Consider the following 24,151-nt stretch of genomic DNA (forward strand, 5'->3'; position numbering starts at 1 on the left):
TCTTAAAATAAGACCACAATGGGCAGGGTGCAGTGGCTCTTGCCTGTAATCCCAGCACTTTGGGAGGCTGAGGTGGGCAGATCACTAGGTCAGGAGATCGAGACCATCCTGGCTAACATGGTGAAACCCTGTCTCTACTAAAAATACAAAAAATTAGCCGGGCGTGGTGGTGGGCGCCTATAGTCCCAGCTACTCAGGAGGCTGAGGCAGGAGAATGGCGTGAACCCCGATTTCATTTTAATTTGAGTGAGCGAACATGCACAGAAATGGCCCAGAAGCACATATACCTACGTAAGCAACAGTTACATAGGTTAGTAAGATTTCAGTATTTTTCATTTTACTCTTTTTGTCAAACTATTTTCTAAGTATTATAATACGCTAAACATGTATTATTTTTCTTTCTTAAAAATGACACTGGAAAAAAAGTAGCAAAAAGCAGAGCCTAATTATCTCTTTCTTATTTTTCCAGGTATTAATATGCCTTTCAGAAGGATTAAAATGGCCCAAATGAAAGCAGGTAACACAAATAAATACAAACAATTACGAATACTTGTTTTTGTCATCTAAAGGAAATTTTCTACACAAAAGCCAACTGACTGGTATTCAAGGGTTCAAATTAAACACCCTATTTTATCTTTAACACCTTTAGTTCTGTGAAGGCAGCCACAAAAAAATCTGTAGAAATATTCATAAAGACTTAGTTTCTCAGATACTAGAAACAGAAGCTGTTCACAAGTTCTTGTGCTCTTCCCCCTCCTCTAGCCTCCACAAATATACACATCAACTTGTGTCAGACTATACAGATTATTTCATTGTAAAATATTAATAGGATTTAATAGATGACTTCTTATATTCCTTCAAGCTCTATGCTTTTAACATTTCAGGGGTTTCTAAAACACTTTGACACAGGCCATGGTTGGAGTATAATTTTGCAATTAAGTAACTCTATTTCTTCACTTTGTCATTACTTTTTGTGTTAATTTAACTTTGCATATTTAAAATTTAGCTCTAATCTAACCTGATATGTTTAAAACTCATAATTTTAAGTCTCACTCCCATCTTTTCCTCACTTTTTGAAGAGCTGTCATGTACCATGCACTAAGCAGATTCTGGAAATACAGACACTGGCCCCACTTGAGGTTTCAACCTTCTGAAGGAGTATAAATTACTGCAAGGTGCTAAGTAGTATAGCAGAGGAATGGACAGATGATGAGAGCACAGAGATGGCAACTACATTTGCTTAAAGAAATGTTATATCCATCAAAATCCTTCTAAATTTACTTCTAATAGGCTATCATTTGGGATTCAAAATTTTACAAAATTAAAAAATTCTTAAAATGTTTTTATGATGGAAAATCCTTTGATTTATATAATAAGCTTGGTGCTTTTGTGTATGTTCTTGAGTTAAACAATTATGAAAAAATAATGTGGTTTTCTCAAGAGATTTTTATCTTTATAGGAGGAAGGATGGAGGAAATAAGATATTTTAATCCACTGCCCTTTGCATTTGAAGCAAATGCAAAGTTTGCTATTAGTACAATCTATGTACTTACATTATTGACTTTATAATAAAGTGAACCTGGAATCACAACATATTCTTTCTCTTACATTATATTAACAGTAAGGTTCCCCTTTGGTTCACCATTTAATTCCTTTGTTCAAGACATTTCATTATATATAGCCTTGTTACTTTATATGGTCATCTTAGTGGATACCTAATTTCTTTAGCTATAAACTATTATATTTCCAGTTATAATAGCATTCCTATAAGCTGGTAGTTCTACTTATTTAGTTTCCCAGCATTTAGCAGTTATATAGCATTCTCCTTCTCTAACAACTGTAGTGAATGTTCAGGACTTATAGTTTTGTTTTTGTTTTTTTTTTGTATTTTATCTGGCCTGACTTGTTCTTCCTTCAGCTAATCTTGAGATACTGAGTTGATGGATCCAAGAAGTTCTATAGACTTAACACTTCAATTCTGGTAGTCTGTGTTTCAGGGCCTGTTAGCAATTCTGTATTTCCTTGACATACCTTGTAAGTCAATTAGAACTTTGAAGTATTACTAATAAAACTGTTCAAAATCTATATAGTAATGTGTAGCAGATTCAAGTCTCACAGCCAACCAAATGAGACAGCATCTACCAGCATCTGGCAAATTGATTAGCTGGATATCAAAATTGAATCAACTATCTGCAAATCCCCTGCAGTACATGCTATTCTGCTCTTGTTGGTTCCTATTCCATTATCAATCATCACACACAATGTTATCCAACTGAAAATGTGTCATACATACCCTGCTACAGAGAATAGCTACAATTTCCTGACTGCAGCCTAGTTCATGAACTCTAATTAAACACAGGCATTACTCAGAGATACGAGGGGTTTGGTTTCAGACTACTGCAATAAAGCATATATCTCAATAAAGAAAGTCATATGTTTTAAATTTTCTAGTGCTTATAAAAGTTATGTTTACACTATACTATAGTCTATTAAGTGTGCAACAGTATTATGTCTAAAAAATCAATGCATTTACCTTAAAACTACTTTATTGCTAAAATATGCTAACAATCATCTATGTCTTCAGTTAATGGTAATCTTTTTGCTGATGGAGGGTCTTGCTTTAATGTTAATAAAGGGTCTGCTGACTGATAAATGGGGTGGTTGCTGAAGGCTGGGGTGGCTGTGGCAATTTACACAACAATGAAATTTGCTGCACTGATTGGCTCTTACTTTCACAAAAGATTTCTCTGTAGCATGTGATGCTATTTGATAGCATTTTGCCCACAGAAATTGTGTCCTCTCAAACCTTGCCATTGCTCTACCAACTAAATATATGGAATTTCCTAAATCCTTTGTTGTCATCTCAACAATGTTCACAGCGTCTTCACCAGGAGTAGACTCTGTCTAAAAGAACTACTTTCTTTGCTCATCCATAAAAAACAACTCATCCATTCTAGTCTGATCATGAGATTGCAGTAATTCATTCATATCTTCAGGCTCTACTTCTAATTCTAGTTCTCTTGCTATTTTCACCAAATCTGCAGTCACTTCCCTTCATTGAAGTCTTGAAGCCCTCAGAGTCATCCATGGGGGTTGGAATACACTTCTTCCAAACTTCTGGTAGTGTCCATATTTTGACCTCCTCTTATGAATCATGAATGTTCTTACTTGCATTTAGAAAGGTGAATCCTTTCCAGGTTTTCAATGTACTTTGCCCAGCTTCATCAGAGGAATCACTATCCATGTCAGCTATGGACTTATGAAATGTATTTCTTAAATAATAAGACGTGGAAGTCAAAATTACTCCTTGATCCATGTCTTCTCCTCTCTAGCTATAAAACTACTGGAGGGCATCTTCCTCCAATAGAAAGCTGCTTCATCTCCATTGAAAATCTGTGGTTTACTGTAGCCACCTTCATCAATGATCTCAGCTAGATCTTCTGGATAACTTGCTACAGCTTCTAGATCACCACTTGTTGCTTCATCTTGCACTTTAATGTTATGGGGATGGTTACCTTCCTTAAACCTCATGAATGAGCCTCTGCTAGTTTCAAACTTTTCTCCTGCAGCTACCTCACCTCTCGCAGCCTTTATAGACTTTAAGAGAGTTAGAGGCCTTGCTCTAGATTAGGCTCTGGCATAAGGGGGTACTGTGGCTGGTTTGATCTTCTATCCAGATCACTAAAACTTTGTCCATATCAGCAATAAGGCTGTTTTACTTTCCTGTCATTTGTGTGTTCACTGATGAAGAACTTTTTCTTTGCATTCACAGCTTGGCTAACTATATGGCACAAAAGTCTTCGCCTTTGCCCTATCTCAGCTTTCCCCATGCCTTCCTCACTGAGCTCAATCACTTCTACCTTTCTATTTATAATGAGAGATGTACAATTCTTCCTTTCACTTGAATACTTAAGAGGCCACTGCAGGGTTATTAACTGGCCTAATTTCAATACTGTGTCTCAGAGAATAGGGAGGCCTGAAGAGAGGGAGAGAAATGGGAGAATGGCTGGTGGGTGGGGCAGTCAGAACACTAACAACATTTATCAATTAAGTTCGCCATCTTATATGGGTACAGTTTGTGGTGCCCCAAAGCAATTACAATTGTAACATCAAAAAGCACTCACCATAACAGACGTAATAATGAAAAGTTTTGAAATATTTTGAGAGCTACGAAAATGTGACAGAGAGACACACAGTGAGCACACAATGTTGGAAAAATGGCGCCAACAGACTGGCTTAACATAGAATTGCCACAAACCTTCAATTTGTAGAAAACACAATATCTATGAAGCATAATAAAGCAAACACCAGTAAAACGAGGTCTGTCTGTATTTATGCTTCATGCCTCATTTTATAGTTTCGTTTTATCCTTTGATAAAAATATTGATATAAAATAGAATATATGCTATTCTAATTTTACAAGCGGAACAAAACAAGTGCAGAAAGGTAAATTATTTGATCAGGGTCAAATAGAGAATGGTAGTATTTTGTCTAGAATGCCAGCGCTCTCTTACTCCAGTCTTTGTTGTTGTCTATTTTACATCATATCATTCATGCATTAGTGCAATTAAAAACACCACTGTAAACATTTAAAAAAAATGCCTTAAAGAGGAATTCAGGGCTCTGGTTTATGCTCAAAACTATCAAGTTGACTAAGTTTTCCATATGTCTTGAGTTCTTGAATGATACATACTTTCATATCAAAGTACCTATTATGTGAATAATATTAAAATAGGTACTTCAGCATATAACCAAGAAACAGGTAGTTTGGGCATGTCTTAAAATGTGGCATTTCTATCTTTTAATTTCTCCTACCAGGCTAAAAATAAATATTTAAAATTCTGCCCTACTATTAGTTATATTTTAATGACATAATCTTGTATAAGTATGAGAATTATGTTATCTGAATGTGCTTTTGAATTATTCATAAGTATTACAAATGAATGCCATATAGAATATAGAAAACAAATGTATTTCTACATTTGTAGATGTATTGTATGTACATGGTATTGCAAATGAATACATACAAATAGCTATCTCCAATATAGAAAACCACTACATTGTACCTATATTGTACATAAAACTGTGGATATTTAATTTATTTATACTAGACATTATCTGATTTCAAAAATATTGTAAAAGGAGTTATATTAAAAATTAATGAGGCCAGGCATGGTGGCTCACGCCTGTAATCCCAGCACTTTGGGAGGCCAAGGTGGGCAGATCACTTGAGACCAGGCCTAGGCTTGTCTCAAACACGGCAAAACCCTGTTTCTACAAAAAATACACACAAGAAATTAGTCGATTATCCTGTGGTCCCAGCTACTCGGGAGGTTGAGGTGGGAGGACTGCTTGAACCCAGGAGGTTGAGGCCACAGTGAGCTGTGATTGTGCTACTGCACTCCAGCCTGGGTGACAGAGCAGAGACCCTGTCTCAAGAAAAAAAAAATAAATTAATGCTATATATTAAAGAATATTTGTATTTTAAGCTATATTGAGAACATAATGGCTTATTACATCATAATTATGTTACTCCTCAAAGTTTTATTTTTATGCCTGTATGTATGTATGTATGTATGTATGTATGTATGTATGTATATATGTGTGTATGTAGAGATGAGGTCTCACTATGCTGCTCAGGCTGGTCTCAAACTCCTGGCCTCAAGCGATCCTCCTGCCTCAGCCTCCCAAAGTGCTGAGATTACAGGTGTGAGCCACCACACCCAGCCACCCCCCACATTTTTAAGGGAGTCAACTATTAATAATACTAGATAAGCAAACTTCCTTTCTTAAGGGGTTCTCCTAAATGTTGAAATTGAAAACCAACAACACATTTTACCATAGGAATATTTAGCTACTTTTTAAATTTACTTCATGATCAGGAAATGCAAAGACTAAATAAGTGCCTAAGACAGATAGCTTAATGCATTGAGAACATGGACTCTGGAGTCAGCTTAGAACAAAATGGTGGCTTTACACCAACTGTGTTACTTTAGGAAAATTATTGTTTTCTCTGTGCCTCCATTGCATCATCTGCAAAGTGAGGATAATAATGGGACCTATAATGAAGAGTTTTAGAAGGATGGTATGAGATAATATATGTAAAATGCTTATAAGATTGGTAGACACATTAAATGCTTGATAAATGTTAGCTACTACTACCACTGTTATTAGCTGCAAATTTACTGATGATGCCTCTCAGCAAATATTTTCATAAAATTTAAGGAAAAAAATGCTATTCTACAGGATTTGTAATTGTTAATGCCAACATTTATTCATTTACTGCATATTAGTAATATGCTAGGTACTATGTTAGACATATGGCATTCTAAATATCACATGCTTCTAGGCAATGATCAAGTTAAATAACAAATTTTATAGGAAACTAAAGGTATATGTTGCCCTGAACTCTGGTAAAGTGTGCCACAATATAAAAAATAAGTTTGTCAACAATGACAATGTAGGCTATCATTAATTAATATGAATTGTATTAATAAAATCATGTCAGTAGTAGAAACTGCTTTTTGGTTTAAATTTCTTTTAGAGACCTAATCAACTACTTAGGAAGTACAAAGGACTAGAAAAAAGAATGGCAATCTGAGTCTGATTCCTGCGTTTCATAGCACAGCTCAACTTGACACACAATAGGTGCTTAATAAAGATTTGTCTTGTCTAAGATACTACAACTATGTCTCCTCTGAACCACAGTTAATACTCTGTTATTAACTCTGGTTAATATACTCTGGTTAATATACTCTGGTTAATATACTCAGTATTAACTCTGGTTCAGAGGAGACATTGCCACCTAGTGAAAAATCAGCCTCATTACCTAGAATTATCAAACAATGCTGAGAACTTCTCAAATTAGACTTGACTCCACTGAAAACACTACATGCGTATTTATTCTTGTCAGTATTCAGGGTAGGTACTAGTAGGAAAAAGATGAACAAGCTTCCATCTTTGCTTCTTACAAAGTATAGAAAATACAAGGAAACCACATACTCCACAGAGAAACATAGAAAAAATTGTACCGTAGAAAAAACAAGGTTTGATTATTAGACATTTAGAAACTAGTATTTCAAGAAATTTGCTGAAAAGGAAATTTAGTGTAGCAAATAAGAGCATGGACTCCAGGAGCAAACTGCATTTAAAGCCATGGCTCCTGTAAAGCGAGGATAACAGCCCCTATGTCATAAGATTATTGCAGAAACTTAAATATATGTAAAATGCTTAAAACAGAACCAGGAACAAAGAAAATGCTATGTAAGTATTTACTAAAATTATTATTTAATTTAGAACAATATCCTAGAGACTGAGGTGAATACTGATTAATAACAAAACATTAACTTAAGTTTAGCTTCATAAATTTAATTCAGTAGAAGCCGTTTCTCTGACTAGTACTCTGTTGTTATGGGAATCCTAAAAGTACATTACTTGTGGTGCCCTGTGACTAAATTTGGTATTACTGGATGATTAACCCTTTCAACATCAGGCAAATAAAACTGCCTTCTGAAAGTAAAAATCATATTTCTTACCAAAAAAAGCAAAAAGTCAGTAGAATGAAAGACCCAAAAGACCACAACCTGAACATATGTTTACCAGGGAAAGATGCTTGCTAACTCTTCACAGATTTTGCTAGAACTGAAAGATGGATGATACATTTAGTTACCACTGTGGTCTCATTCACAACTTGTTTAGCTTATAAAAAAAAATAAGCTTGCTCCATTTTCCTGGAAAATTATCTGATAATTTTTTTTAAACACCACTTAAAAATCTCTTAAGTCTTTTGTGTTTTTTAAATTTTATACTATTAAAATATTTATGTAAAGCCATATGTAAACTTTATTTTCAAACAAAAAATTATGAGCAAAATATTCCTGTATTAAAAAATAAAATATAAGACAAAACTCTAATAGGTCAGTAATAAATATTACACTTTTCTTATGGATCTATACCATTCACAAGAACTCTGCTAAATCTTAGATGGCTTAAGATTACTTAACTTCTTCCTAAGCTTCCTCTTTTTAAAAACAGACAGCAACGAGTTGGGAAAATGTGTTGAAACATTTTTTAGTTTTAATTTGTTTGTAAAGGTGTGTTTACATATCAAAAATTGTGTTTGTGATATATTGCACAAATAATTTTAATTTAATGTGCCTATTATTTGAATATTTAAATTTCTAAAATGCTCATGGAAATCCTTCCTCTTGCACATTAAGATAGTGTGGAAATAACATTATGTTTTTAATTTTATGCGTTTATATTCTAATAAATTGACCTGGAAAGAAACATACTTTAATAAATAGACTGACCAACAGAGTAAAAGAAAGGAGAAGAAACTCTTCAACTCCTTTCCATATAGAGATGCTTATCAGCATATTAAAACAGAAATTCTTATATATAGTCAAGTGTATACTGGTTGGATGGGCGTAACAACCCATTTTATGTTTTGTTGCAATATTGTGCTTATCAATTTACCTAGTACTTTCACAGTCATGGTCTCATAGTATCTTCACAAATACCTCTCTTAGGTAGGACAGGTATTAGTACTGTAGTACCTTTTAATAGATAGGAAAATGGAGCTTCAGGAAGGCAAGAAGCTTGTGCAAGGTCACTAGAGTAACAGAATGGAGCCTAAATCCCATTTTTTTGGACTACTAAAATGCTTAGCTCTTTCTCCTACTAGGCCTCTAGAACGGACTTCTATGCTTACTGTCTAAAAACCAAATTGGCAAACCTAACTATCCTGGGCTAATCTGATGATAAAATCCTGTCGGTGACAAAAAATAAATTGCTTGAAGAAAAGATAGAGTGGAACTTTAACGTGCATGTGTAGTGAAAATTTCAAAGGCATAAAAAGCAAATTAGAAATTGAATGAAGACTATTGTAAAACCTCTTAAAAGTCTGAGGAAATAACTGTGCTGCCTATTTCCTGTATAACAGTTCCAAATATAAAGTACTTTGGTATAACTCTTCATTTATGTGAAGATTTAGAGTGGGTACAAAGAGAGAACTGTTTCAGGATACATGTTGAAACTAGACACCAGATTTGGACACTGAATGATTTGAGGAATCCGTCTATTTTTCCTATAATCGGGCAGTGTTTATTTTTGCTAGCGTCTGCCTGTAACAGTAAACGGTACCGTGCTGCTTGGCAATTCTACCATTAGTAATGGTGTTCTATAAACCTGAGTATGTGTTGCACAAATGATTTCTTCTCTATAAAATTCTTTAAAATAAGATTAAATTTTGATTTTACACATTATTTTCTAGCATAATTCACCCTGGAAGGCATAATATAATCCACACTGTGATCAAGAACTTCAGATTTCTAACTTAATTGCCTAATAACTTAGTATTTATCACAACCATTAATCAATTCAATCTATATTAACTTAATACACTTAACTTTCCATAAGCAAATCAAAGAAACTAACAAAGACTTTTCATTTCTGTACAAGAATATATGAAGAAAACAGAAATGCAATTTTGAGAATGACAGCACTAATAGTATAATATAGAGGAGTGGAATCCTAATTTCAGGATAGAAATTAAAGAAATATATGAAAACCAGCATAAATCCAAAGAATTCTTAGAATACCATACTGTCCCTGAAAAATAATGTATCCAAACTTTTTATTTCCTTATTATTTCTCAGAATGATAGAGTAATGTAATTGTGGACATGAAAGACATTAGATTTCTAATTCCAGGTGATGTTTTCACTGACATGTGATTTTCCCCCTACTTTTTATGTTAAGAAACTCTCAAAACTACAATTTATTAAAACTATGTGCTTTAGTAACAACATAGGATAAAATATTAACTCAACAGTCAACTGAAAACATTAAAGATCTGTATTTCCTAAGTTTTATTTACCTTTTACATTTAGTTAACATATTCCAAATAATTTTTGGGTGAATTCTATTTACTTAAATTGATTTACAAAGAAACTGGTGGCTAGCTTTCTGTGATTCCAACATAAGGGCACAATTGTTATGTGTACTTTTGTCAACATTTAAATTCCAGACAGATTCCTGGTTTAGTCTAAATGTATAGGTTACTCTAAAAATTCTTTACTTATCAAGTGGTAGACTTACCATGGAAATCATAAATATACAGAAGAATTGGCTCATTTTGCCCAAATGCACAGAATGCAACCATATTTTCAAATGGATGATAAGAAATGTCTCGAACGGGTGACTTGAATGGCAAGTCAGAATACATGGCCACTTGTTCTCCTAAATAAAAACAGTGATTCAAAAATGTATATCAGAGCATATCTGTATCGATAAATCTTGTTACAAGATTATTCTGCCATTTATGAGAAAATATTTACAGCAATGATGCTCACATTATTTATGTGAAAACCTCAAATATTTAAAAATGTTTGAGTAACAATATCTTTATTTTACATTCCACTGACCCTCCTCTTTCTACTTTCTACCTCTTCAATGAGGTTTTCAAGGCACCAAATAAAGACAAAGGGCACAGATGGAAGTAGAGAGGTATATGACTCTGAGATTGGAGACTGGACAGAGCTAAGCAAACTCCAAATGACAGAGAACTCTGGGTAGAATTACGGAAGAAATTACAGGACTCTAAAACTAAAGAAACTCTAGTTGGGCGAGCTTTGGTGAAGGATTAACTTTTCCATTTTTTTTTTTCCCAGATGCTGTTTGAGGTACCCATTTGCTTGAAAGATACCTATGACTATGGCCTAAAAGATGTCTAAAGCAGAGATCTGTGGAATACAGGAAAATCAGTCAGGAGTCAAAAAGCAAAGAATCTAGATTCATTTATTGAAGGTGAGACTTAATGCTACTGAATTGATGCTAAAGCATCAAAACACGGTACAGGAAACAAACAATCAAACAAAAATCTAAGTTACCTGACTAGTCAAAATGCCTAACAGAAAGAATAAAAAAAAAAAACAAGGAAAAAATCAAATACTGTTCATTAAAGAAATTTTAAAGTTAGTTCTATGAAAGTCTCTCAATTTCTTATTAAAAACATTCATGTAGCTTTAGCTTTTCTTTTGAAAAGCAAAGGTGAGGCACAAGTGAGCTTCCCAATGTAATTGTTTATTGGAAAAAAACTGAATTGCAGTAATTCAGGCAACTTGCTATTTAAGTTTCAGGCATCAAAACTTTCACAGGTATGTTTCTGTTACTAATGAAAATATAGATGTTTAACAATTTGTCTACCTAATCATATTCCAAATTCAGCTTGTAACATTTTGTACTTTGTGTTAGTTTCCATTAAATGCTTTTCTAAGATCACCAACGTCTCATTATAGGCCATGACAGAACAAACCTTGAATTATAATGTGAAATTCTAAATCCATAAAGATATTAAAGCAATAGAGAACAAAATTTAATACAAGTTTAGACTGTAGCTGAGTTCCTTTAAAGGCTTTCTAATCTTAAAAAACATAATTGAAAACCCAAAATCAGAATTTCCTTGAAGATTATTCCATAAAATGTTTTAGAACTTTCACACTTCTTCAAACCCCTGTACCTCCCCAAATGATTTTTAAAGTTCAATAAATATTCACCTGTTTCTGGGTTCCAAACATACACTATACCATCCTCACTTCCAGCAAACAGAAAAGTCCCACATGGAGTCAAAGTACTATGAATCTTCTCCCGATAATTTGCTGCTCCTACAAACTTCCTTGCTACTAATCTACAAGCAAAAAAAGATTTTACAAATATAACTGTCTTAATCATGTAAGTGACTGGTGGTATAAAATCTTTTCTCTTAAATACTTAATTTCCATTCAACAAACATTTTTGGAGAATCTGTCATATGGGAGACATTCTATAATATAATGGATGCATAAAGGAGAGCTAGTCCCAAGAGCCCAGGGAGTTTATAATTTAGCAAGAGAGGAGAAACATGTCAACGTAAAATAGAAGGTGGATGTAGAACGTACTGCAAAAGAAAAACAGAAGAGTTCTTTTCAAACTTGGACAAGAGAAATTAATTCTAGCTACGGAGCAAGAGAGACTACTTTATGGAAGTAGCATTTGAGCTGGTTACTAAACTAATGGATAGAATTTTTATACTCATATATTCTTCTACCTGATGAATTTTAAAAATAATACAAGGAATATTTGATCTCAGAAAAAAATTAGATAAAACATATTATTAAACCATCTGCTAAATATGGTACATAGCCTTCCATATTTTTTCACTCATGAAAAAACAGTAAACACCATTTCAGCACACACTTTGTGCCAGGTAGGTATTATTATCATCTCTAAACAAAAGTGCACTAGAAGTCCATGTTGATTTTCCCAGAACGCTGCTTCCACCTTTTACAGGAAGGATATTTCCCTACATTTGCCATTATTTGGAAATAAAGAAAAAAACAAGGACATATAAATCAAAAGCCCTCTCCTGTAGTTACATCATATTATACTAATGCTGTAACAGTATCATAGTGATAATATCAGTATCAATCAATATCATTGTTGAAGGTAGAAGTTTTTTTAAATTGTGAAAATAAAAGCAACTAACTACATTTCAGCCTTGGAACTACTCACATTTTCGGCTGGATAATTGTTTTAGGGGGGCTGTCCTATGGGCTGTAGGATGCTTAGCAATATTTTTTATCTCTACTCATTAGATACTAGAAGCAACATAAAAAAAAAAAACTCCAGATACTGCCAGATGTTCCTTGGTGAGTGTGGGGGCACTGCTTAGTTGAGAACCACTACCAAATTTTATAAATATAATTTAATTCATTACTTATTCTGTGAGTACTTATCCTGTCAACACTGAAATATACTTACATCCGGAGATCCATAATTCTCAAAGTACTGTCTTTGGTATGGATTAACAAACGTTTTCCATTGGGATGAATCTCCAAATAACTTATTGGAATTCCCTTAAACTCAGTTTCTTTAATTTCCTAAAATGATTAAAAAAAAAATACTACTACTGAAAAGTTTGTCTAATGTTAAACATTTTTGGGGGTACAAAATTAATCTTAAAATATCATTTCCAATTCCACTGTATAGGATGCTTTAAAATTGTTAGCAAAAGGATTCTGAGTAACCTCAGTTTAGGGTTGAAAATAAAGCTGATAAATTGTATTTTTGTGTTGTTATGCAATGTGTAAATGCACATTTAATTAGTATGTGTTTTTGTAGTATGCTCACTTTCCCAAAATTTACTCAGTCCCAAACAAGAAGCACTTCCAACAAACACATTTTGTAACATTAAATTTTTTGTTTAAAATCATATAAGAAGCTTCCAATTTTTATAAATTCAAAACCACATGTAGAATTAATTTTCAAGTTTCTATCCCTATTTAGATAGGAATTTCTAACAACAGAATGAACTGCTTTTTCAACAGATCTGATAGACTCAACAGATTTAACTAAAATTCGTGGAAATTATTTTTCACTTAGGGTGTCTTTTTTCAACTACTGTCATAATTATATTAAGAAAAATTGAAGAAAAAGGTATAATATGTTAGGCAGAAACTGAATCAATTTATACAGAACAAATTCAAGTTTAATGATTCATTTGTATTCTTAAATAAAAAGTAAAAAATGTACACTAACAAAATTGCTTAACATACAAGCTGTTTTAAAAACACTCCAGCCCCCAAATGAAAGAACTTACTCATTTGTTTCTATTTAGCAAATTTCAAATGAAACAATTATTGTGATAAAATGACAGATCTTCATAATAATTGCGTAACTCTGAAAGACACCAGTGTTGATAAAATACTGAGAACACTGTTTTTAGAGATATAATTGGACCAAGGAAAAAGGATATAATAGAAAATATAAATTATTACTTATCGATGGTAATATAACATACATCTCATTTTAGCATAAATGTCACCCAATGTATTATTGAATGCCACAGTGCAAATGGGGTATAAAAAAGCAAAATTAACACCTGGCCAAAATTTTAAAAATCTTCACTAAGTCGTTATATCATCAGTCAGCCATCAGGAAGGTGTGCTAATTAATTATTGATAACTAAGAAAAACTGTTAATTTTTTGAAATGAGAGAACAGAATGTCTGACGCCCTATCTTAAAGTCATGTGATTGGATTTTTCCAACTTCTTTAATTAAATCCCAAAATATAAAATATGATTTTATACCTTATTTATAGTCCAGTGGTGCACTGAATGTTCCAAATCATCAACCTTGACATAGGTATTCCAAACAACAATCACCCCTGTACAGTCTCCTGAATACATATGATGACCTATTTAAAAAAATAAGATCACTCACTTATGAATGTCACACAGAGTTAGAAACAAATAATAGGAAATTGGGGGAAACCATACCCCAGTAAAACGGTCAAAGAATTGAAGGGCTATTAAAAGGTATTTCAGTTTAAAAAAGCCAAAAATCAAAATGCAACTCACAAACCCCAATTATCTTTAAATGAATTCTTTACTCTTTTAAATTATTTTTGATTACTTCTTTCCCTTTGTCACTTACCTGAATTTAACTACAAAAAGAAATAAGCCTCTCAGCACATGTGTATATGGCTCATATTCCAAAGCCAAATAATTTGAACCATCCGACATGTAACATTATTTCTCATCTTTATTAACCTATAAATCTGTTTTGGATTCCTAGAAAAATACCTATATTCTAATATGCAGTGTCAGTATAATACCCAAGACTCAGTAGAAACTCATTAAATAATCAAGAAATGAATAAAATAATAAATAACAGGTATTCCAGTTTAACATCAATTCTTTGGAGTCAAATAATCTTAAAGTTGACAGACCTCAGAGACCATTAAGTTCAACTTCATACCCACTCAGGAATATCTCAAACACCACCACTAACAGATGGCTGTTCAGCAACTGTGAATTCAGTATTTTACAAAACAGCTATTCTACTGGTGAACTGCTTCCTGTATTAAAATATTCTTTCTAATTCTGAACAAAGAAAATCTATCTTCTACAGCTTTGGCCCACCTCTACCCACTGGAGTAACATGGACCAATTGCCTTTTTTTTTTTTTTGCACATTTGGATAACTTATGGCCAAATAGTTGAAGAAAGTCTTTATGTCTCTTATAATCTGAACTACTGCTATTAAGATAGAGGTAGTTTTCAGATACCTTTCTATTCAGTCTTTCCTGAATATGTTCCAAATTTATTAACATCCCTACAGCTGAACTGAGTAAATCAGCAGTATTATCCTTTTGATCTGGATCCCATACCAATTAATTATAGCACTAGCCTACATGCCTAGTCTCTGAAATTATGTAAAAAGTGACTATTTAATAGATACAATAAATTTCTTCATTCTTTCAGATAATAAAATGATTTAGGTTTTACATCTTTAAAACATACTACATTATTCTTTTTTTTGAGATGGAGTCTCACTCTGTCGCCCAGGCTGGAGCGCAGTGGTGCGATCTCGGCTCACTGCAACCTCTACCTCCAGGGTTCAAGCGATTCTCCTGCCCCAGCCTCCCAAGTAGCTGGGACTACATGCGCATGCCACCACACCCGGCTAATTTTTTGTATTTTTAGTAGAGATGGTGTTTCACCGTGTTAGCCAGGATGGTCTTGATCTCCTGACCTAGTGATCAACCCACCTCGACCTCCCAAAGTGCTGGGATTACAGGCACGAGCCACCACGCCCGGCCACTATATTATTCTTGTATCAAGATAAAACTTTAAATAATTGCAAATTTCCCTTCTATATGTTTGCAAATTTTAAGGTTCTAGAAAAAAAAGTAAGAATGATAATCACCACTTCAAAGAAATATATTTAAGCAATTTGGCACATGACTGGTTGTTACAGCAAAGATTAATTGAATTAAATGTTTAAGAATTTAATAACTTAAAAATTATAAACAGAAGTCCCTCAGTGTCAAATCTATCATATGACCTGCAAAATAAGCATAAACCTAAATATGCACAATCATCAGTACATAACCCGCTCAAGCCTAAATAACTATTATTCTGGTAAAAAAAAATTCTTCACATAGCTGGTCTTCATTCATAGTCTCTGACATACCTTCAGTATCAAAACAAAGTGAGTTGATAAAACTTTTGTGAACGTCAAACTGTCGGACCAATATGGCAGAATCCTCTCTCATCTCAACTTTCCATATCCGTATCATGGAATCATAGCATCCTGTAACTACCAGCTCTCTTACAGCTGGATGGAATTTAGCCGTGTAAACAAAAGAAGGATGAGGTAAAACTTTGAAAGTATTTGTATTATTTATTTCATTTTTCCATATCCTGGAAAAGGATAAGAAGTTACATATTGCTTCTGAAAAGCAGAAGTTTCTTTTAACAGTTTTTCTAAGAACCAACATAGCCAATGAACCTTAAGTAAGCAAGTGACAACAACCAATGGTAAACCAAGTTTTAAAACAACGAAAAATATAATGATGATCTCATATTTGATGACTGGAATTTTCACATGTGATAAAGTTATTTGTTATAGTTATTACCCAGCATATTATATCCACTAATTGTAATCTATACTATAAAATTAATAACTTTTTTAAACCTACCTATTTTGCCATTGGTTAAACACACATTGAACAGTTGGTAAAATATTGCATTTAGTACAATATACATAAAAAGTACATAGGGAGAAACTTTAATGATTTCCCATTTAGGTTGTGTATACCACTTTTACAAAATGTTTATTAATGGGGGTTTAGAGAATAGAATAGTCTATTAACTTTTATATTTGTAATTTCAAAGCCTAGATAGTAAAAATGAAGATCGCAAAGATTTAAGAGATACTAAAATTATTATATTTTGAATTCTCAAGTAAAATAAGATTAAAATAATTATGACATTTTGATAGAAAAGACTATCCTACATTAAGCACGTTCTTTTTGTGTAACACTCATTATCCTGTCCTCTAAATAATGGCTAATTAAAAAAAATTAAGATTATTATCACTGCTACAGTCTTAACAAATGAGTAAACCCCTAAGGGTTAACCTCTTAGATACTCTGCATTTCTAGCAATGTATAAAACTAGGTGAAATCTACCAATGTACAGGTGCTATATAAGCATGAAGCATTGGATTTTTAAATATATTTTGTTAAATTATCAAAATTAGAACAACATATTAATTTTAAATAGGGGATTTGTATTCATCCTTTTAATTATTGCTTGAAAACTAAAGCAAATTAAGTCTGTTACAAGATTACTGATAAGAGAAAAAAACAGTTTCTATTCAAGAATAATATTCTATGAGTTTCCTCAGCAGCTGCTTACAATATAGGGTATGATCTTCAATCACTAAGAATCCAAACTAATAATAGAGGAAGTGAAAGAACATGTTTTCGAGTAAAAATAAAGCCCATGAATCAATTGCACAAACATTTTTACCACAGTATATTTTCAATAAGCATATTTATATGAAATATGATGCCTATTAGAAGAAAAAAACCACTAATTTTGGGAAAATATTAAGATAAAAGATAAAAAACTCAGTTTTTCGGTAATAAATCTTAGTAGCATTATTTAAAATACTATATAACAGGCAGAAATGAAGCAAATACATCTTCAAAACAGCTCAATATAATTAAAACAGACATAATATTAAAAAAATAAAAGTAAAGCTTTTTTTGTAAAAATTGAACTGCAATCAATGATGGTTTCTGTTACCCAGGCCATGGTAGAATCTGAGATTAAAAGAAATATATAAATGGGTTTGGGGAAAAAATATCAGACTAGATCACAGAGAACAAAGAAACACAAATTTGTAAAGACTGAATGAACACACACAAAAATTACCAAATTCTGGGAAAGAAAAAACATAAAGTTAAGCCATATGTTTGAGAAGAGGGAATAGTGGGGACATACAGGCCAGTGTGGGAGCCATTACATATGGAAAAGTCTTTCTGACTGTATTAGAAGTTGTTGATTTGAGAAAAACACAGATTATTCTAGAGATAACTAAAGAAGGGTATTTAGGATAAACCCATATGGCAGAAAGCTACTCAAGTGGGAAATACTTAGGAGACACTAACAATATTATGTGTCAGAGATCCTCAGGAATAAAGAAGGAGAAGACATGGAGAGAAATTCATACTTCTGCCACTCGTGAGCATTTGCAGTTCTAATTCTCTTTCTTTGGACAACAGCTATTTATTACAAGTATTCCCTACCTCTTTCAAAACTCTCCTTGTCATTTTGATGCTAGCCACAATGCTTCTTTTTTCACTCAGTTAATGCTTTCACAATACTATTTTAATGATGTAAAGAGTCCTAAATTGATATCAGTTTTAAAGATAAATAAGGAAAAAATGTGTGCTTTACATATTGTGTGCAGAAACCTAAGATAGCTTCAAGAAATAATAGAATTTGGGCTGGAGTTTAAATAATAACTACAAACCTACGAGTGCTCACAAAAGGCACCTAATTTTTGTTGAATGAATGAATTATTCAGGAAGGGTAGGAGAAGGTCATTTAAGTATAGGAAAAGTAGGTAAGTTTCAAAGGGCAGGAAGATGCCAAAGAAGATGCTAGGGTGTTTCAAAAGATTACGTGGGTAAAACAAAGGGTAGAGGGGAAGCGCATGAGAGAAGAATGTTGGGTCAATGAGGAACATGCCTGTTAGGCTATGCTAAGGAACTGGAAAATTTTTCAATGGGCAATGGGTAAATTCTTTTAAAAAATTAAGGCATTATGAAAGATAGTTATGGAAAGATAATTTTAAACACAGCAGAGACAGAGGACTTAGAGACTGAACACTGAGGTCAATAGCAACAATTTAAGCAAGGAGTAATAGGGCTTGAATTAAAGCAAACGCAATAGAGAGGATGTGACAAAATTGTGAGTCTTTCAGGAGGGAGAATTGGCAGACTTTAGTGCTAGTTAGATGTGAAAGAAGAGATGAACACTATTCTGAGTTTTCAGCTTGGGAGATGGTGGATAAGGATGCCATTAAAATATACGTAAGAGAATTAAAGGAGTAAAACAAAATTTAAGGAGGTGGGTAAGTTTGGTTTTGGATTTGAGGTGGCAATGGGCCGTTCAAATGGAAATGTGTAACAGGAAGTCAAATTCATAAAAAAGGTGTGCGCTAGAAGTCATTAGCATATCAGCAAGAGTCAAAGCTGGGAAAGATAAGAGAAACTAGGATAAGTATATAAAACCAGGAGACGATCAACTAAAGGATCCTGGGGATAAAACATATAGACAATCGGCAGAGGAAAATAAATCAGAGAAAGACAACGGATAGAACTGGTCAGAGTAATAAAAAGAGAAGAGAAGTGGTTGTCAATGAAAACCATGAATTCAAAATATTTCAAGACTGGTCAATAATCAATTACTACAGTGTAGGCAAGCATAGTAGGAGTTAAACTGTCCAAATGGATTTAAAAATAGCAAGAAACTGCCAACCTCTTGAAGAAAGAAGTTTATGTAGCATGGTGGGAAAGAAAGCCAGAATAACTGGGCTGAAGTAAAGACAGTATGTGTAGAATACTCCTGATGGTGTAGAAAAAGAAAAACAATGGGCTAGTATAGAAGGCAGGAAGAACTGAAAATGATGTTTTTAAGATAAGGCAATTTGAGCATATTTCTTTGTTTTTTTTTTTTTTTTTGAGGCGGAGTCTCAATCTGTCGCCCAGGCTGGAGTGCAATGGCGCAATCTCGGCTCACTGCAACCTCCACCTCCCAGTTCAAGTGATTCTCTTGCCTCAGCCTCCGACGTAGCTGGGACTACAGATGCACACCACCACACCCGGCTTATTTTTGTATTTTTAGTAGAGACAGGGTTTCACCATGTTGGCCAGGCTGATCTCGAACTCCTGACCTCCAGTGATCTGCCCACCTCGGCTTCCCAAAGTGCTGGGATTACAGGCATAAGCCACTGCGCCCGGCCCATTTGAGCATATTTCTAAGATGAGAGGACACAATCAATAGAGAGAAAGATATTAATCTGACTAGGAGATGTAATACAAATTTTCAGGGACTGAGATTAAAAGTACAGGTCAAATAACCTTTAAAAAGTCAGTCTCATGCCTCTTTGTTAAAAGAGATGGACAGAGATTAAAAATGGACATATCTATGGATATTAGGAGGGAAATCAGAAGGAAATATACGAAGTTCATGTCTGACTAAATTTCATTTAAATTGAAGACAGGGCCGGGTGCGGTGGCTCACGCCTGTAATCCCAGCACTTTGGGAGGCTGAGGCGGGCGGATCATGAGGTCAGGAGATCCAGACCATCCTGGCTAACATGGTGAAACCCCGTCTCTGCTAAAAATACAAAAAAAATTAGCCGGGTGAGGTGGCGGGCGCCTGTAGTCCCAGCTACTCGGGGGGCTGAGGCAGGAGAATGGCGTGAACCCTGCGGGGCGGAGCCTGCAGTGAGCCGAAATCGCGCCACTGCACTCCAGCGTGGGTGACAGCGAGACTCCGTCTCAAAAAAAAAAAAAAAAAAATATAAAAATATAAATAAATATAAGATAGTCATCTAATGAAGTGGGAAGACTGTGATTTACTGTAGAGAATTTTCATGGTAAGTTTGGATCTGCTGCTGCCAGAGGAAAAAGAAAAGGAAGCTGAGTAAAGTAAAAGGATTCCTCAGTAGAGATGACAGCTTAGGTGACATTAAGACTTACAAATCCAAAGTCACCCCTCAGCAAAGTTATGTATTTTTCTTTAGTATGGCCTGGCATTGGACAGAATGGCTGTGCTAAAAGAACAGATCAGATAGATTCTTGAGGATATTGTCAAAAAGGAGTAATAGTAGGTTCCCAGCATGATCAAGAAGGAAGTCAATTGTTACTAATTCTCATCTTTTTCATTTAAATAAAAACTAACCAATAATGATAACATCTTGGTTAGATATTTTATATAGAAAAGGAGGTTGGCAAGATCAGTAGAAGAAGTGGTCCGAACACTAAAAGCAACACGAAGTGTTAAGAGAGTAGAAGGCAGAAGTAAATGACAATGAATTCAGCATGGATCTCAACTGTTTACATGTCAGTTTCCTAGTGTGTGGAGAGAATAATGTCTGTCTACCTATAGCTGTAAGAATCAAATTAAGTGATGTATATAAAAGCACCTTGAAAACTAATAGTATTTTTAGAACACATTCAAGGTAGAACAAGCAACTAAAAAAAGTATAAATGAAACTTTAAAAGTTAGCTTTTAAAATGTTTTATTGTGATACTTATTAAATTGAAAAGGGATAAATTATTTTTAAGATTGATATTCTGAAAAATGTAAATGTTTAACCAATCTATAAAACTCTTAAAATATAAGGTACATATTTATTTCCTCTACTGTGATGTACTGAGCACCACTGGATTCTACCCTCTGCGAATTCAGCCAACAGTGAAGACAGTATCCCTGCCACCAAGAGCTTACGCTCTAGGAAGAATCTCAGGTGTTTAATAACCCCTAACCCCATCTCAAAGCATTAATCAGTTTACATAATGATCATTTAAAGATGGTGAGGACTAGAAATATTATATACTACATAAATAAAAGACATTTAAGAAAAATGTCTTTAAAAAGTGTTACTATAATTTATGGAATTAGTCTGCACGATGCATATTTATGACAGTCTCTTCTTGGGAAAATATGACTGGAGCATAAGAGTAGTTACATCAGTTTATATTCTCTTTGCTTTCCTTGACGGCAAACAGCATGCACATAAGTACTTCTCAAGGATACTAACCTGGCAGTGCCATCAGATGATGAAGTAAGGATGTAGCGATCATCTTTTGACCAGGAAAGATCATAAATGATATTGAGGTGGCCACACAATTCTCTCATGAAACGTCCAGAAGGAATTTCATATACTAATGAAAATATTTAGAAATTAGGTTTCCAGACAGAAGATCCTTAATTCAATAATATACAAATACATAATTTAATATTATTTAGACATAAGCAGTCTATTACAAAATTATAATCAAAGACATTTGCAGCATAAATTTCAAAATTTACTTAAGAATAGTTTTTCAGTTGCTTTACACAAAAATTCACATGCAAAATTATCAGTTATAATTTTGCTATAATTATCAATTATAATTTTGCTATAATTATCAATTATTTTCATCTCTTTAAAGAAATCCCCTAAGAATCTTTAATAATAAATTTATCAGTTGAATAATAACATTTACATTGCAATTCACTTAAAATATTCTATAATTTGGGCTTTCATTATTATTTTACCTGAAAATCAACTAAATGCCAACCAAAAATTTAATTATTTGAAGTAAAGAGAAATTTAAATTGTGCTATTGTCAAAAGTAAATTTTAATACTAAAATGAACAGGGATAGTAATCAGGGATAGTATGGGAAATAACAATGACTCAATAAGACACACAAAGCACTGTGGCATTTTACTATATGTTTAAACATACAATGAAATCTAAGATAATAACACGGAAAAACAAAGTTTCCAAGTCTCTGCTTCCATCCAGTGGTAAAAATCAATTGCCCTTTAAAATACTTAGCAGTTCAGAAATAACAGCAGTCCCCCCTTATGTGCAGTTTCACTTTCTGTAGTTTGTTACCCGCAGTCAACCATGGTCTGAAAATATTAAATGGAAAATTCCAGAAATAAATAACTCCTAAGTTTTAAAATGCACATCATTCTGAGTAGTGTTATGAAATCTCGTGCCATCTAGCTCCATCTCTCCAGCATGTGAATTATCCTGTGTCCAATGTATCCATGCTATAGATGCTAACTGTCTATCAGAAACTCAGTAGCTGTCTCAGTTATCAGACTGGTTGTCACCCAGTGCTTTTGTTCAAGTAACCCTTATTTTACTTAACGGTCCCAAAGTGCAAGAGTAATAATGTTGGCAATTGGCATATGCCAAAGGGAAACCATAAAGTACTTCCTTTGACTGAAAAGGTGAAAGTTCTTGATTTAAAAAGCAAAGAAAAGAAAATCTTATGTTGAGGTTGCTAGGATCTACAGTAAAAATCTTCTATCCGTGAAATTGTGAAGAACGAAAAAGAGGTTTGTGCTAGTTTTGCTGTCACACCTCAAACGACAAAAGTAATGGCCTTTAGTGCATGGTAAGTGCTTTGTTAAGATGGAAAAGACACAAATCTGTGGGTGGAAAGCATGAGCAGACATGTGTTTCCACTGATGGCAATCGGGCTCAGTACTACTTGAGGTTTCAGGCTTCCACTGAAGATCTTAGAACATATCCCCTACGGAAAAAGAGGGACTACTGTACTTGTGAAATAGCAAAGTAAGAGTCTTAGAAAAAATCTCCTCCCCACAGAAGCAACAAGAACACTGGCAAAAACTGGCAAAAATCAACATTTTCAGAACTCTGAAAATTAAGCAAAGAGAAAAATGGCTGAATTTGGTAAGAACATTGAGCTTTATGGTGTTTTAACTTGCTATGTTCTCATTCCTGTCTCAAATTTTAAAGAAGCCTTAAAAACCAATAAAAATCAGGAGACTAGCAGCCACTGGATGGGGCAGAACAGGTCTGATGCTCCCTAAAAGCCCCATCCCCAAAGACTTCTCACTATTTGACAGTCTGACCCTCCAGGAAAGATCCACTGTCAGGGCCTGCCTTTATTCGACCTGGCTCAGAGCATGCTCTGGGAGGACAGCCCTAACCCTAAGGTGCATGTCAAAACAACCCGTGGCATCATTTAATATCAAAGCTGCAAGTGAGGCTAAGAAGAGGCTCACCAAAGAACTTAAAATAAAAACAAAAACAGGCTGGGTGTGGTGGCTAACGCCTGTAATCCCAGCACTTTGGGAGGCTGAGGCGGGCGGATCACGAGGTCAGGAGATCAAGACCATCCTGGCTAACACGGGGAAACCCCGTCTCTACTAAAAATACAAAAAATTAGCCCGGCGTAGTGGCGGGCGCCTGTAGCCCCAGCTACTCGGAAGGCTGAGGCAGGAGAATGGCGTGAACCCGGGAGGCGAAATTGCGCCATTGCACTCCAGCCTGGGCCACAGAGCCAGACTCCGTCTCAAAAAAACAAAACAAAACAAAACAAAACAAAACAAAACAAAACAAAAAAGTGAGCATGAGATGTCCATAGGGGACACTGATAAACTCCAAAATATTCCTGGGTATCTAGAAGGATTCCCATGCATGTATGTGAAGGGAATACGCACAACCAAGAAAGATCTGAGAGGCTTTACCTCTCACTCAGGCTGACCTGAGGCAGCT

The 24,151-nt window shown here is 34.2% G+C and overlaps 1 protein-coding gene across 13 annotated transcripts in view; it reads right to left on the reverse strand.

Annotated features, from left to right (window-relative positions):
• The window catches only part of AHI1 (Abelson helper integration site 1), a 226,949-nt gene that overhangs the window by 145,374 nt on the left and 57,424 nt on the right, over positions 1 to 24,151 (reverse strand). For all 13 annotated transcript variants that reach the window (XR_004029367.1, XR_004029366.1, XR_004029365.1 and 10 more), the window contains 6 exons: positions 21,669 to 21,792; positions 16,017 to 16,246; positions 14,130 to 14,236; positions 12,801 to 12,919; positions 11,558 to 11,688; positions 10,101 to 10,241 (listed from right to left, as the gene is read on the reverse strand). Coding sequence is in view for 9 of the 13 variants with exons in the window: in XM_030809724.1 (XP_030665584.1) it covers positions 10,101 to 10,241; positions 11,558 to 11,688; positions 12,801 to 12,919; positions 14,130 to 14,236; positions 16,017 to 16,246; positions 21,669 to 21,792 (852 nt within the window). In the remaining 4 variants the exon portion in view is untranslated. The remainder of the gene's footprint in view (positions 1 to 10,100; positions 10,242 to 11,557; positions 11,689 to 12,800; positions 12,920 to 14,129; positions 14,237 to 16,016; positions 16,247 to 21,668; positions 21,793 to 24,151) is intronic.

This window comes from Nomascus leucogenys, chromosome 3 (assembly GCF_006542625.1).
Source record: "Nomascus leucogenys isolate Asia chromosome 3, Asia_NLE_v1, whole genome shotgun sequence".
NCBI lineage: Eukaryota > Metazoa > Chordata > Mammalia > Primates > Hylobatidae > Nomascus > Nomascus leucogenys.